This window comes from Bos grunniens, chromosome 8 (genome assembly GCF_055505025.1).
Source record: "Bos grunniens cultivar Pamir isolate PY7600 chromosome 8, Bosgru_T2T1.0, whole genome shotgun sequence".
Lineage (NCBI taxonomy): Eukaryota > Metazoa > Chordata > Mammalia > Artiodactyla > Bovidae > Bos > Bos grunniens.
In genome coordinates this window covers 92,230,167-92,247,510 of record NC_141172.1, presented here as the reverse complement: position 1 = coordinate 92,247,510, position 17,344 = coordinate 92,230,167, and the positions used below count along the sequence as shown (strand labels likewise).

General features: G+C 35.5%; 1 protein-coding gene across 1 annotated transcript in view; it reads right to left on the bottom strand.

Moving 5' to 3' along the window:
* CYLC2 (cylicin 2) overlaps positions 1-17,344 on the bottom strand; it is a 140,894-nt gene that overhangs the window by 5,973 nt on the left and 117,577 nt on the right. The window contains exon 2 of the mRNA XM_086414127.1: positions 13-158. Coding sequence (XP_086270253.1) covers positions 13-158 — 146 coding nt within the window. The remainder of the gene's footprint in view (positions 1-12; positions 159-17,344) is intronic.

Below are 17,344 nucleotides of genomic sequence, written 5' to 3'. Positions count from 1 at the left end.
ACATTTATATACTGGTGAAATTTTTTTTTTTTTTTGGCGGGGCCGAGTAGATCGCGCTCGAAGCCCCGGTCGGGTCCGCGACAAGATGGCGGCTGTTGATTCCCTGGTGAAATTTTTTTATTTTCAATCATGGTTATAAACTTTTTTCCGTAAGTGCTCTGAAACAGAAAACACGTTATTATATATGAGATTTTAAAGTGGTACATAAGCATGGTCCATGAAATTGTATGTAATCTCTGAGGAATATTCTTTGATCATAAAGCAATTGAATTAAAAACCAATAACAAAATTACAGTTGACCCTTGAACAACAAGGATTTGAACTCGTCAGTTCTGTTGCTCAGTCGTGTCCAACTCTTTTTGACTCCATTGACTCCAACATGCCAGGCTTCTCTCTCCATCACCAATTCCCAGCTTGCTTAAACTCATGTCCATTTAGTCAGTGATGCCATCTAACCATCTCATCCCCTGTTGTCCACTTATCTTCCTGCCTTCAGTCTTTCCCAGCATCAAGGTCTTTTCTAATGAGTCACATCTTCTCTCAGGTGGCCAAAGTATTGGAACTTCAGTTTCAGCATCAGTCCTTCCAATGAATATTCAGGACTGATTTCCTTTAGGATGGACTGGATTGATCTCCTTGCACTCCAAGGGACTCTGAAATCTTTTCCAACAATACAATTCAAAAGAATCAATTCTTCAGCTCTCAGCCTTCTTTATGGTACAACTCTCACATCCATACATGACTACTGGCTAGACGGACCTTGCTGGCAAAGTAATGTCTCTGCTTGTTTATATGCTGTCTAGGTTGGAAATAGGTGTCTTTTAAGGACCAGGACAAGGAACAAGTTAAGGACAAGGAACAAGTGTCTTTTAATTTCATAGCTGCAGTCACCATCTGAAGATTTTTGGAGCACAAGAAAAAAAAAGTCTGTTACTGTTTCCACTGTTTCCCCATCTACTTGCTATGAAATGATGGGACTGGATGCCATGATCTTTGTTTTTTGAATGTTGAATTTTAAGCCAGATTTTTCACTCTCTTCTTTCACTTTCATCAAGAGGCTCTTTAGTTCCTCTTTGCTTTCTGCCATAAGGGTGATGTCATCTGTGTATTTGAGGTTATTGATATTTCTCCCAGCAATCTTGATACCAGCTTGGGCTTCCTCCAGCCCAGAATTTCACATGATGTACTCTGCATATAAGTTAAATAAGCAGGGTGACAATATACAGCCTTGATGTACTGCTTTCCCAATGTGGAACCAGTCCTGTTGTTCAGTGTCCAGTTCTAACTGTTGCTTCTTGACCTGCATACAGCTTTCACATGAGGCAGGTAAGGTGGTCTGGTATTCCCGTCTCTTCAAGAATTTCCCACAGTTTGCTGTGATCCACACAGTTAAAAGCTTTAGTGTAGTCAATGAAGCAGAAATAGATGTTTTTCTGAAATTATCTTGCTTTTTCTATAATCCAACAGATGTTGGCAATTTAATATGTGCTTCCTCTGTCTTTTCTAATCCAGCTTGAACATTTGGAAGTTCATAGTTCATGTACTGTTGAAGTCTGGCTTGGAGAATTTTGAGCATTACTTTGCTAGCATGTGAGATGGATGCAATTGTGCAGTAGTTTGAACAGTCCTTGGCATTGCCTTTATTTGGGACTGGAATGAAAACTGACATTTTCCAGTCCTGTGGCCACTGCTGAGTTTTCCAAATTTGCTGGCATATTGAGTGCAGCACTTTCACCACATCAGGATTTGAAATTAGGATTTGAAATAACTCAGCTGGAATTCCATTACTTCCACTAACTTTGTTCATAGTGATGCTTCCTAAAGCCCACTTGACTTTGCACTCCAGGATGTCTGGCTCTAGGTGAGTGATCACACCATCATTGTTATCTGGGTCATTAAGATATTTTTTGTATAGTTCTTCTTTGTATTCTTGCCACTGCTTAACATCTTCTGCTTCTGTTAGGTCCATACCGTTTCTCTCTTTTATTGAGCCCATCTTTGCATGAAATGTTCCCTTAATGTGTCTAATTTTTGAAGAGATCTCTAGTCTTTCCCATTTTGTTGTTCTCCTCTATTTATTTGTACTGATTACTGAGGAAGGCTTTCTTATTTCTCCTTGCTATTCTTTGGAACTCTGCATGCAGATGGTGTATTTTTGCTTTTCTCCTTTGCCTTTTGCTTCTCTTCTTTTCTTAGCTATTTGTAAGGCCTCCTCAGACAACCATTTTGAATTTTTGCTTTCCTTTTCTTGGGGATGCACTTGATCACTGCCTCCTGTACTTTTAGAATTTACTTTTAGGATTTGAAAAAAGTGTTCACATAGTTACTTGATACTTACAGGGGAACTTAATTGATATTTGTAGAACATTCCATCATAAGCAGAAGAATGTATTTTTTTCCCAATGTACATGGAACATTCCTCAGGATTGATCATATTTTGGGTGTCAAAATGAGCCTTGATTAATTTAAGAAAGTTGAAATCAAGCATATTTCTGACCACAAGTCTATGACATTAGTAATCAATTTTTTAAAAAAGCCTAAAAAACATAAACATGTAGAGACTAAAAAAAAAAACTGCTACTAAACAATCAGTTGATCATTGAAGAAATCAAAGAGAAAATTAAAAAATACCTAGAGACAAATGACAATGAGAGCATCACAATTCAAAACCTATGAGACAGAGCAAAAGCAGTTCTCAGAAGAAAGTTTATAACAATACAATCTTACCTGAGGCAACAAGAAAAATCTCTAATAAACAACCCAATCTTACCCTAAAGTAACTAAAGAAGTAACTAAACCCAAAATTAGTAGGACAAAAGTCATAAAGATAACAGGATAAATAAACGAAATATAGATGAAAATACAATAGAAAACATTAATGAATCTAAAAGCTGGTTCTTTGAAAAGATAAACAAAATTGATAAACTGTTAGTGAGACTCATCAAGAGAAAAAGGAAGAGGACCCAAATCAATAAAATAGCAAATGAAAAAGAAGTTAGAGCTGACATTAAAGAAATACAAAATATCATAATAGACTACTGATGGCATTATATACCAATAAAATGGACAAACTAGAAGAAATGGACAAATTCTTAGACAATTACAATCTCCCAAGACTGAACTAGGAAGAAATAGAAAATATGAACAGACCAATCACAAGTACTGAATTTGAAACTGTGATTTATAAATTCCCAGCAAACAAAAAGTCCAGGACCAGATGGTTTCACAGGCCAAGTCTCTCAAATATTTAGAGTACAGTTGGTGGGTTGTCATTTCCTTCTTCAGGGGATCTTTCTGACCCAGGGATTGAACCCATATCACCTGCATTGGCAGGTGGATTCTTTGCAACTGAGTCACCAGGGAAACCATCCTTCTGAAACTATTCAAAAAAAAAAAAAAATACAGAGGAAGGAACATTCCAAAGTTCATTCAATGAGGCCACCATGATGCCAAAACCAAAGACACTACAAAAAATAGAAAATTACAGGCCAATAAATTGATGAATATAGAGGCAAAAATGCTCAACAAAATACTAGCAAATGAAATCCCTTCAGTACATTAAAGGATCATCAGTTCAGTTCAGTCGCTCAGTCATGTCCGACTCTTTGTGACCCCATGAATTGCAGCACGCCAGGCCTCCCTGTCCATCATCAACTTCCGGAGTTCACTCAAACTCACTTCCATCGAGTCAGTGATGCCATCCAGCCATCTCATCCTCTGTCGTCCCCTTCTCTTCCTGCCCCCAATCCCTCCCAGCATCAGAGTCTTTTCCAATGAGTCAACTCTTCTCATGAGGTGGCCAAAGTACTGGAGTTTCAGCTTTAGCATCATTCCTTCCAAAGAACACCCAGGGCTGATCTCCTTTAGAATAGATTGATTGGATCTCCTTGCAATCCAAGGGACTCTCAAGAGTCTTCTCCAACACCACAGTTCAAAAGCATCAATTCTTTGGCGTTCAGCTTTCTTCACAGTCCAACTCTCACATCCATACATGATCACTGGATCAACCATAGACTTGACTAGATGGACCTTTGTTGGCAAAGTAAAGTCTCTGCTTAAAGGACATACACCACTTATTAAGTAGGATTTATCCCGAGAATACAAGCAGTTTTCTATATCCACAAATCAATTAGTATGTTACACCACAATAACACATTGAAGACTAAAAACCATATGATCATCTCAATAGATGATAAAAAGCTTTTGACCAAATTCAACAAGCATTTATGATAAAAACTCTCCAGAAAGTGGGCAATGAGGGCACATGCCTCAACATAATAAAGGCTACATATTTCAGAACTACAATTAACATCATACTCAATGTTGAAAAGCTCGAAAGCATTTCCTCTAATCTGTGATGAAGAATCAAGAATATGCAATGGAGAAGACACAGTCTTTTCAATAAATGATTCTGGGAGAACTGGACTGCTACATGTAAAAAAATGAAATTAAAACATCTGATCACACCATACACATGAACAAACTCAGAATGGATTAAAGACCTAAATCTGAGACTGGATACTATAAAACTCTTAGAAGAAAACATAAGTCCACAATATATTACAATGCTTTTTGACATAAATTGCAGCAATATATTTTTGGTCCATCTCCTAGAATAATGTAAATAAAAATAAACAAATGTCACCTAATTATGCTCAAATATTTTCACAGCAAAAGAAACCATAAACAAAAAGAAAATAAAATCTACAGAATGGGAGAAAATATTTGCAAACAATGCATCCAAGAAGCGATTAATCTCCAAAATTTACAAACAGCACACTCAGCTCAATGCCAAAAGAATGAATAACCCAATCTAAAAGTGAGCAGAAGACCTAAATAGACATTTCTCTAAAGAAGACATAGAGATGTCCAAAAGACACGTGGAAAGATGCTCACCTTCACTAATTATTAGAGAAATGCAAGTGATAACTACAATGAGATCACCTCATAGCAGTCAGAATGGCCATCATCAAAAAGTCTACAAACAATAAATGCTGGAGAGAATGTGGCAAAAAGGGAACCCACCTACACTGTTGGTGGAAATGTTAATTGGTATAGCCAGTATGGAGAACAGTATAAAGGTTCCTGAAACAAACTAAAAATAAAGCTATCATATGATTCAACAATCCCACTCCTGGGCATATATCTGAAGGAAAACATGGTTTCGAAGTGTACATGCACCCCATTGTTTATTGCAGCATTGTTTACAATAAGCAAGACATGGAAGCAGCCTATATGTCAATTGATGAAGGAATGGATAAAAAAGATATGGTACACATATACAATGGAATATTAGTCATTAAAAAGAATGAAATAATGCCATTTGTTAACAACATGGATGGACCTGGAAATTGTCATATTAAGTATGTTAGATAATGATAAACATCATAATCACTTATATGTGGAATCTTAATAAAAAGATACAAATGAACTTATTTACAAAGCAGAAAGGAACTCACAGACTTAAAAACAAACTTTAGTAGGGGGATGAATAAATTGGGTTCCTGGGTTGCCATATACATACTACTGTATTTAAAAGTAGATAACAAACAGGAACCTACACTATAGTACAAGAAACCTTGATCAATATTCTGAAATAACCTCAATGGGAAAAGTATTTGAAAAAGAGTTGGTCCATGTATATGTATAACTGAGTTACTTTGTTGTATCCCCGAAACCTGCAAATCAGCTTTATTCCAATATAAAATGATAATTTTAAAAAATTAGAGCAAATATAAAAATCCAATGTTTGCTTTTTGAAAAGGTTATTAAAATATATTGACTTTTAAGAAGATTGATTAGAAAAAGAGAGAGAATACACAGATTACCAGTATCAGGACAGATGAAGGTTTTATAATTATATATATTTTAAAGGATAATGAGCTATATCAGTAATAATTTTACTACAGTAAATTGAACAACTTAAGTGAAATAGATGAGCTCCTTGTAAAATTTGTTTATTTACCAATAAGTGTGTTAGTCTCTCAGCCGTGTCCAACACTTTGCAACCCCATGGACTATAGCCCACCAGGCTCCTCTATCCATAAAATTTTCCAGGCAAGGATACTGGAGTGGGTTCCCTTCTCTAGGATTGTTTACCAGTACTGACACTCAATGAAAAAATAAAACAGTGAATAGTCCAATAACTATTAAATACATTTCATCTATTATCTTAAAGCTTCCCAGAAATCAAAGCCCAGGCTCATAGCATTTTATTGATAAAACAAATTTAAAACTTAAGGAAAAAATACTAACTCTACACAATTTTTTCAGAAACAAGAAGGAGCAGAGGTTTATACCCATTCTTGAGACAGATATAAAGAACAGTCATCAAAATGTCTCAAGAACATTACTAGAAATGTATATTACAGACTAATACTATGCATTATTACAGACAAAATTCCTTAACGATTTCTTATTCTTGCTGAACAATATGTAATATACATAAAGTCTAATACATCATGATCGTTGAGGTTTACTCTCTGGAATGTAAATATGTTAGTTTAAGGTATATGAATTAATCAGTGTAATTACCTCAAAAAATATAAGAAAATCCTCTTGATCATCTCAAAATATTTAGAAGTTTTGAAAAAAAGTAACATTCATTCATGATTAAAGAGTCTGAGAAAACAAAAAATAAAACACATCTTCCTCAAATTGATAAATGAGTCTAGACAGTACTTACTATTAAAATTAAATTAATGGTGGAATATTGACTGTCTTTCCTCTAAAATCTGTAAACAAGTTATGGATATTCACTTCATTCCTGCATTTTAACCTAGACCCTGTTTTGTTCTATAAGGCACTAAAAACATTAAGACTGGACAGGAAGCAAAATGGTCTTTATTCACAGAGCGCATGATTGAGTAAATACTATATTGAATGACAGCTAAAAAATAATTATTTAGAGATATTTAGTGAATGTAATAAGATCATATAATATAAGCTCTAATTATATAAATTAATTATATATTTATAATTATAAAAGAATTTACATTTAAAGAAACAATAGAATATAAATTGTAATAAATTATTTTAAAATAATTTTATTGAAATATATGGACCTATGTAAAGAAACCAAAAAAAAAATAATAAATCTTCTGGGAAATGAAAGATGAAAAAGAAAAAATTATACATGTAAAAATATATATTTCTCTGATTAGAAATAAAAGAAACTTTTTCTCTGATTAAAAATAAAAGAACCATTTAAACCCACTAGAATACCTAAAGTTTTAAGGATTAATGACACCAGTCATCAGCTACAATACAATATAGAGTATCTGACATGTTCATCATCAATGATGGATATGCAAATAGTACTATCAATTTTGAATGTAATTTGATATTTTAAAATAAAATTAAGCATACACATGTTTTATGGTTCAATATTTTCATTAGTAGCTTACCCAAGAGAATTCTACCAAAAACTTGGGGAAAATATTTATAGCAGCTTTATTCGTAAGAACCCAAAACTGAAGTACCCCATAATAATCAAAAACTAAAGCAATCATTTGGGGAATGGGTAAACTAAATACAGTGTATCCATGTAATGGAATACTACTCAGCAATGTAGAGGAATGAATTACTAGTGTATGCAACATGGCAACATGGATGATTCAAAAAAATGCTATACTGAAAGAAAAAAAAAATTCCAGAAGCCAAAAATTCCAGCGTATATATGTTATGATTTAATTTGTATGATTTTCAGGAATAGGAAAGATTTTCAATGGTAACTTAGCAGCCATTTATGAAGAGGGCAGGAATGGACTGAGTATAAACTGGCAAAATGTAACTTAATGATATGGTTGAAATTCCTGTTTCTTAAGGTTGGCTAGGTTAGGGTTAACGACAATTCAATGCATTTAATTTTGTTTTTACTGAAGAGAATTTATAGGACCCCAAAATAGCAATGATCCAAATATCATAGTTCTCACTCACTATGTAAATTTACACACATCATAAGCAGTTAAATCAATTTACTATTTTAGGACTCGATAGTCCCCCTAAGTCTGGTTCTGCTAGTAATCGAATCTCTCTCCTTGCCTCTCTGTAACAGTCAAGAAATTTGTTTAGACCAGGATGTATTCAGATTTAATTTTTGAAGTTTCTTATGGAAAAAAACAGAAAACAAAAAAAAAAACACAAACTGCCAGTATATGTTTTAATAGGTTTTATTTAAAAACCATTTTTATGTGACTATAAATTTATTTCTATCCTTCATTAAAGAAGTCCCTCAAAAGTTTGGAAATGGTCTAATTTAATTACTTTAAAAAGATGAAACATGATATTTAAGTAGAAAGACTGTTATTTTGTGATACGATTAGTGTTTGAATTAAGGTCTTTGAAGATATATATATATATTAAGATCTTTGGGCTTCCCTGGAGGCTCGGATAGTAAACAATCCACCTATAATGCGGGAGATGCAAGTTTCATCTCAGGGTAGGGAAAATCTCCTGGAGGAAGAGAGTATGGCAACCCACTCCAGTATTCTTGCCTGGAGAATCCCCATGGACAGAGAAGCCTGGTAGAGTCCTCCATAGGGTCACAAAGAGTTGGATACAACTGAAGCAACTTAGTGCACGTGTACGCACGCTCACTCACACACACACACACACACACACACACAATGAATTATACATACATACAGCGTAACTAATACTTCATCTTAACTAAGATTAAATGGAACACAGAAGTCACAAATCGATCTTTACTTCCAATCCACATATCTAATTGTTAGAAAAAAGTTTGAGTATCTGTGAGCTTTTTTATGTGAAGAAGATAGACATTGTCAGCATTAGGGAATATAATATGTTCAGGACTTAACAAAGGGAAGCTAGCTTTAGATTTTCCTGAATAAAAGGTTGAGATCCCAAACTAGGAGACATGAGGAGATCATATGTTAAGAGAAAAATCTGTGTCTATATTACCACTGTAAATTGTACTTTATTAAAGGATTACACATTGAACCAAGTTTGTAGGATTTAGTTTTGGTCTGGAAACTTAATATAAGAACAAAATACACCTGCTTTTACTTTTTCCTTTAATAGTATCTCTGTTTGGAAATAATTATAAAAATGAATAATAAATTCATGGGGTAAGGACTCTCAATAATGTGATATTGCCTCCAATTTCATTTTGTTGAAGTCTTTTTATGTTATAGTAGATGTACAATTTTAAAGGTTATATTCCATTTCCATTTACACTTATTATAAAATATTGGCTATATTCACTATATTTTACAATATATCATTGTAGCTTATTTATACTAGTTTGTGCAACTCTTATTGCCTCCCTCTTTATTGCCCCTCCTCACTTCCCCATCCCCACTGGTAGCCACAGGTTTATCTTCTGTATTTCTGAGTCTGTTTCTTGTTTGTTATATTCACTAGTTTGTTTTATTTTTTTTAGGTTCTATGTGTGATATCATGCAGTATTTTTCTTTCTTTAACTTATTTTACTTAACAAAACATTCTTCAAGTCCATCTATTTTGTTAGAGTAGCACAATTTCATTCTTTTTTATGGCTGAGCCATATTCTATTTCATATATATATATGAAATACATATATGCGTGTATATACATAAATATATAAATGAGCACAAGTCAGACATGTGCTCAGTTGTGTCTGACTCTTTGCAGCCCATGGACTATAATCCACCAGGCTCCCCTGTCTGTGGGATTCTCCAGGCAAGAACACTGGAGTTCTTCACCATTTCCTTCTCCTTATGTATAATAATATGTACATATATATAGTGGCTTACCGAGTACCACCACAGTGGTAAAGAATCTGCCTGCCAATTGAGGAGACACAAGCGACACAGGTTTGATCTCTGGATCAGGAAGATCCCTTGGAGTAGGAAATAGCAACCCACTCCAGTATCCTTGCCTAGAAAATTTCAGGGACAGAGGAGCCTGGCAGGCTATAGTCCATTGGGTCACAAAAAATCAGATGTGACAGAGATGTGGCATATATATCATCTTTATCCATTCATCTGTTGATGGATATTTACATTGCTTCCGTATCTTGGTGCCTGTAGTTCCATTTGAAATGCCCATAGACAGCCTTTATGTGAGAATATCCCAATATATCCAGTCAACAGGTGTTGGATTTTGGAGTTCTGTATCAATTGCATAGTAAACAAGGGCACAAAAGACTTAGCAAAAAGTTTTCCCGGGATTGGCAGGGGCCTGAGTCAATCTTGTATTTGCAGAGGTGTCTCTAAATAAAGGCAAATGTCAAGAGCCACATGGGATTTTCTTGGTGACGGATGGCTCTTAGTGCGCGCGCACACGCACACACACACACACACACACACACTTGCTGATACTGACAACTAGTGGGTAAGAATACTGCTGCACATCTTACAATACACAGGACTCCCATTCCTCCCTGCACCCCCTACCCCATCTTCAACTCCAAGAAAAGAGTTATCCCTCCTAAAATGTCAACTGTACCAAGGTTGGTAAACCCTGTTCTATATATCAAGGTGAATCTCTAGGCCAAGAGAGTAAGAAAGAACCTATTAATGCAATGTAAGGAAGAGAGAGATAAAATGCACAATGGATATGAGATGTGGAAGCTAAGGCTAGAAGTTTTTTGAAGTTCACATTTTTAGATACCATATGTAATGCCAAATTTTGGGGAAAACCTCTCCACTTCCTTCAGATGTCCTATACAGACTTAAAATTAGTAATGGAAGGGTAGAGTTGACTGACACAACCTGAATTAGAGGCGAAAGCAAGATGAGGTAAAACTCTTCAGGTTCAGATGAATAAAGATATTAAAGAAGAATGAATGGGAGGAAGGCGTAGTGAGCTCAATGAGGAGAATTTTATTTATCAGGGACAAAGTTGGTAGTCATGGAATAGAAATGTAAGCCTAATATTAAATTCCTATCATTGCCAGACAAATTCAGAGGAATGACGAAGTAGAAATTTATTTTCTGCATTTCAAAATGAGAATGAGAACTTGCCACTTGAGACAGAAGGTATATGATAATTTTATTAAGGATTTTTGTATGTCATTGGCCAAAAATGAAGCTATTTGATTATGAATTCAACCACACTTTTATTCTATAATAGCACAAGTGTTTTGGGGTTACAGTAGAAACCAACATTATAAAAATATTCCTAAAACCAAAAATAAAATTTTTAACCATTATGGTGAAATTCTTTGAAAGCTACACAATGCTCATAATAATAATAACATCAGTATTTTATTGCACTGAAACATTTTAAAGAAATTACAATATAATGTTGTTCTGTCATGGTGTATGCCTGAGCAGAGATTACTGTGAAATAGTCAGCAAGTCACCCAACATCTAAAAAGCAATCATGAAAATTATAAACATTTTGCCAAAGATTTTCCTTTAAAGTAGTGATTGTATTATAAAGAGGTAGGCACAGGGAAGCCTGTTTTATTTTCAAGATTTGTGTTTTATCTTTCCTTTAACAGTAGTGTCCAAAGAAAACCCAATTACACTCTCCTTTATATTTCAGAGTTACATGCCTTTGCCTGTTCCATGTCTTCACAGTAAAAAAAAAAAAAAAAAAAAAAGCTTTAAATAATTGAAAAGTTTTATTTTTCTGGCTCATTTTAACACAAGATAATTTAAGGATAAGCATGCTATTATCATCCTAGGTCTGGATAATCTGCTTCTAATTGCAAAGTACTTTTGCATACTCAATATTTCTCAAGGAGATACATTTAGTGTTTAATTGTTCTTTATGTTGGGCTGTGCCACTTACTGCCAAAGTTTTCGCACCCTTGACCTATGTCCCCTAAATTTCAGTAACATTCCTTAGTCACTGTGACAAAGAATATGTTCCCATAAATTTCCAAATGGCCTCTAAGGAGATGATAGTTCTCTGAATATCAATCATGTATTCTTTCATTTTATATGATCCAAAATACAATATAATAAAAAATGAAGAATCACATTGAAAAAGAATTATCCATTGTCATATATATATATTTTACTTAAATGAATGAACTAGTTAAGTCTTGGATCAAAATGACTTATGATGCTGCTTGAGAACAGAAGTGTCTACTAAACACATGCTCTCTGTCACTGGAATAAAATAATATAGCAAACATCTCTTTACACTGAAGAGAATAAATGTAAAGCTAACTAGAGCATTTCAGTTATTTTAAAAGATAAAATTTGACAAGAGGACTTACAATCTTGGTACAGACATTTCCCCCACCTATGATTTTCCAGGACTTAAGCATTGTGAGTTCAAATTAGTGATGCTAAGTGGTGACATCATAAAGAGCCAAGAACCCTGAGAGTTAAAGGAAAAAAAAAAAAAACAAAAGGAGCCACTTCTACTTGTGTTTTATGTTTTCTACTACTCAGTCTAATATTGGTGTTTACTTTCATAAACATTTACTGACTAAATGGTTTTAAAATAACCAATTGATTTACATCTTAATAAAAATTGTTGCAGTTTTTCATATAGGCTTAATTTATTGGATGACATGACAGAAGTATGAATCTAAACATCTATCTGTTAAGCTTGGTTGTAATCCTAACTTCCCTGACATTCATGTGTCTTTTGTTAAATCCTTTGCATAACCTTACATTGCCTTTTACTTTTGTAACCTTATTGGTTGCTCACGGATACAAGTTTTTAAAGACTTGCGCTTATGCTTAGTTGCTCAGTCATGTCAGACTCTTTGTGACCCTATGGACCACAGTCCATAAGGCTCCTCTGTCCATGCAGATTCTCCAGGCAAGAATACTGGAGTGGGTTGCTGTGCCCTCCTCTAAGGGATCTTCCCAACTCAGGGATCGAACCCAGGTCTTTCACCTCGCAGGCAGCTTCTTTACTGTCTGAGACACCAGGGAAGCCTTAAAGAAGTCTAGGTGCTTATTAACATTATCAACTTATAGATAGAGCTGAGTTAGAAAATTTTAATTCTACCTACCACTCCATCCAACTAATATATATGAATAAAAATACTATACAGAATAGTATTTGCATAAGTTGCCATTATTTAGCTCCTCAGGGAATTTCAGCTGACTTTCTTTCCCCCCAAATTATATACATATATATAATTTTAGAATCAATAATAAAATTGTTTTGATTTCTGCTCTACAAGAAAGTAATTCACATTCTTTTGCATTATGGATTATCACAGGATATTGGATACAGTTTCCTAGTGCTATACAGTTAGGACCTTACTGTTTTATTCTCCATATACATAATAATTTGCATCTGCTAATCCCAAACTCCCAATCCTTCCCTACCCAACTCCCCACTCCCTTGGTGATGACAAGTCTGTTCTCCAAGTCTGTGATTCTGTTTATGTTTCATAGATATGTTCATTTCTGGTATATTTTAGATTCCATATATAAGTGATATCATATAGTATTTGTCTTTCTCTTTCTGACTCACTTTGATAAGTATGATAAGCTCTAGATTCATCCATGTTACTGCAAATGGCATTATTTTATTCTTTTATGGCTAAGTTATGTTCCATTGTGTGTGTGTGTGTGTGTGTGTGTGTGTGTGACTTCTTTATCCATTATCTGTTGATGGACATTTAGGTTGCTTCTATGCCCTGGCTATGGCTATGGTAAATAGTGTTGCTATGAACATAAAGATGCATGTATGTTTTTGAATTATAGTTTTTTCTGGATATAAGCTCAAGAATGGAATTGCTAGACCATATGGTAACTCCATTTTTAATTTTTTTAAGAAACTCCATATTTTTTTCCATAGTGACTGCACCAATTTAAATACCTCCACCAGTATAGGAGGGTCCCCCTTAACTCCTCATTACCTTCAGCATCAGACCCTCAAGCCATACACAAAAATAAACTCAAAATGTCTTAAAGACTAAAACACGAGACACGAAAACTCCTATAAGAGAACATAGGCAAAACATTCTCTGGCGTAAATTGTACCAGTGTTTTCTTAGATCAGTCTTCCAAAGTAATAGAAATAAAAGCAAAAATAAACAAATGAAACCTAATTAAATTTAGAAGATTTTTTCATAGTAAAGCAAACCATAAACAAAACAAAATGACAGCCTATGAACTGGGAGAGTATATTTGCAAATGATGTGACTGCTAAGTGCTTAATTTTCAAAATATAGCACAGCTCCTACAATTTAATAACAACAACAAAAATAAATGACTCTGTTGAAAAATGGAAAGAAGACCTAAATAGACTTTTATCCAAAGAAGACATGCAGCTAGCTAATAGCCACATGAAAAAAAAAATCATCATTGCTAATAACTACAGAAATGCAAATCAAAACTACAGTGAGGTGCCACCACACACCAGCTGGACTTTGTTGTTGAGTCACAAAGTCATGTCTGACTTTGATATATTGCTTTTCTGCTGCTGCTACTGCTGCTAAGTCACTTCAGTCGTGTCCGACTCTGTGTGACCCCATAGATGGCAGCCCACTAGGCTCCCCCATCCCTGGGATTCTCCAGGCAAGAACACTGGAGTGGGTTGCCATTTCCTTCTCCAACGCATGAAAGTGAAAAGTGAAAGTGAAGTCGCTCAGTCGTGTCCAACTCTTCGCGACCCCATGGACTGCAGCCTACCAGGCTCCTCCATCCATGAGATTTTCCAGGCAAGAGTACTGGAGTGGGGTGCCATTGCCTTCTCCAGATATATTGCTTTACTATCCTCTAATTCAACACTATTAATGCTGATGTTTTCCTGCAAAGTGCTTATTTAGTAAGAAAAGTATGAATTTCTAAGCCCACAGTAAGTATTTTGTAGGCTATAATTTTTATATTAATTATTTCTTAAATAACACATTAAAAAGGTAAGGATAGCTGGTCCTGGATATTAAGTTATTTTATAAGATTTTGCAAAATGTTACTAATTGAAAATATGGCACATAGTTTTCCCCATAAAATATGTATATATAGATATATAGATATTAATACATAAAAGTGGTTCTGAGATAAAATAGGTTCTTCAAGCTTGTGATGGTTTCAGTGATTCACCTATTTATGTGTATATGCCTGTAAAGATGTATATATGTATGATTTGTATATCTATCTATCCATCCATAGACGGGACTATCAATTTGGTCATTTCCCTCTGTGTTGCAAAAAAGATTTCAGACACTAAACAATGGCACACAAATGTAAAAATAAAATTACTAAGTGAATTCAAAGTGATTTTGTATAATAGCATTTATGTTTGTTATAAAAAGTGACCTTGTCATTGTACAAGTATCTGAAGTTTTCATTCAGTTCAGTTCAGTTCAGTCGCTCAGTCATGTCCGACTCTGTGACCCCATGAATTGCAGCACGCCAGGCCTCCCTGTTGGCTTAAAGCTCAACATTCATAAAACTAAGATCATGGCATCTGGTCCAATCACTTCTTTTCAAATAGATGGGAAATAATGGAAACAGTGAGAGACTTTATTTTTGGGGGCTCCGAAATGACTGCAGATGGTGACTGCAGCCATGAAATTAAAGGATGGTTTCTCCTTGGAAGAAAAGCTATGACCAACCTCAGTTCAGTTCAGTCGCTCAGTCGTGTCCGACTCTTTGCGACCCCATGAATCGCAGCACGCCAGGCCTCCCTGTCCATCACCAACTCCCAGAGTTCACTCAGACTCACGTCCATCAAGTCAGTGATGCCATCCAGCCATCTCATCCTCTGTCATCCCCTTCTTCTCCTACCACCAATCCCTCCCAGCATCAGAGTCTTTTCAAATGAGTCAGCTCTTCGCATGAGGTGGCCAAAGTACTGGAGTTTCAGCTTTAGCATCATTCCTTCCAAAGAAATCCCGGGGCTGATCTCCTTCAGAATGGACTGGTTGGATCTCATTGCAGTCCAAGGGACTCTCAAGAGTCTTCTCCAACACCACAGTTCAAAAGCATCAATTCTTCGGTGCTCAGCTTTCTTCACAAACCAACTCTCACATCCATATATGACCACTGGAAAAACCATAGCCTGGACTAGATGGACCTTTGTTGGCAAAGATGCCACCACACCTTTGCCAGAAAAGGCAAAGTAATGTCTCTATTGGCAAAGTAATGTCTCTGCTTTTTAATATGCTGTCTTGGTTGTTCATATCTTTTCTTAAAGATTTCATGGCTGCAATCACCATCTGCAGTGATTCTGGAGACCAAGGAAATAACATTTGTCGCTATTTCCACTGTTTCCCCATCTATTTTCCATGAAGTGATGGGATCGGATGCCATGATCTTAGTTTTCTGAATGTTGAGTTTTAAGCCAACTTTTTCAGTCTCCTCTTTCACTTTCATCAAGAGGCTCTGGAGTTCTTCTTCACTTTCTGCCATAAGGGTGGTGTCTTCTGTATATCGGAGGTTATTGATATTTCTCTTGGCAGTCCTGATTCCAGTTTGTTCTTCATCCAACCTGGCATTTCATATGATGTACTCTGCATATAAGTTAAATAAACAGGGTGACAATATACAGCCTTGACATACTGTTTTCCCAATTTGGATTCCAGTCTGATGTTCCATGCCTAGTTCTAACTGTTGCTTCTTGACCTGCATACAGATTTCTCAGGAGGCAAGTCATGTGGTCTGGTACTCCTATAACTTTAAGAATTTTCCACAGTTTGTTGTAATCCACACAATCAAAGGCTTTGGCATAGTCAATAAAGCAGATTTTCTTTTTTTCTGGAACTCTCTCACTTTTTCAATGACCCAAAGGATGTTGGCACTTTGATCTCTGGTTCCTCTGCCTTTTCTAAATCCAGCTTGAACATCTGAAAGTTCATGGTCCACATACTGTTGAAGCCTGGCTCAGAGAATTTTGAGTATTACATTGCTAGCATGTGGGATGAGTGCAATTGTACAGTGATTTGAACACTCTTTGGCAATGCTGTTCTTGGGATGTGAATGAAAATTGCCTTTTTCCAGTCCTATGGCCACTGCAGAGTCTTCCAAATTTGCTGGCATATTGAGTGTGGCACTTTCACAGGATCTTCTAGGATTTGAAATAGCTCAACTGGAATTCCACCACCTCCACTAGCCTTATTCACAGTGATGCTTCCTAAGGCCCACTTGACTTCACATTCCAGGATGTCTGGTTCTAGGTGAGTGACCATGCCATTGTGGTTATCTGGGTAATGAATATCTTTTCTTTCTTTTTTTTTTTTTTTTTTTTTATGGGTCACAGTACAGACCACCCAACTCCTGGGCACCAGCAACTGGTGAGGATGCCTTGACTGCAGTCAGTCGGGAAACTTTATCATCAGTTATTCGCACAGTTGCTCTCATCTCACACGCTAGTAAAGTAATGCTCAAAATTCTCCAAGCCAGGTTTCAGCAATATGTGAACTGTGAACTTCCACATGTTCAAGCTGGTTTTAGAAAAGGTAGAGGAATCA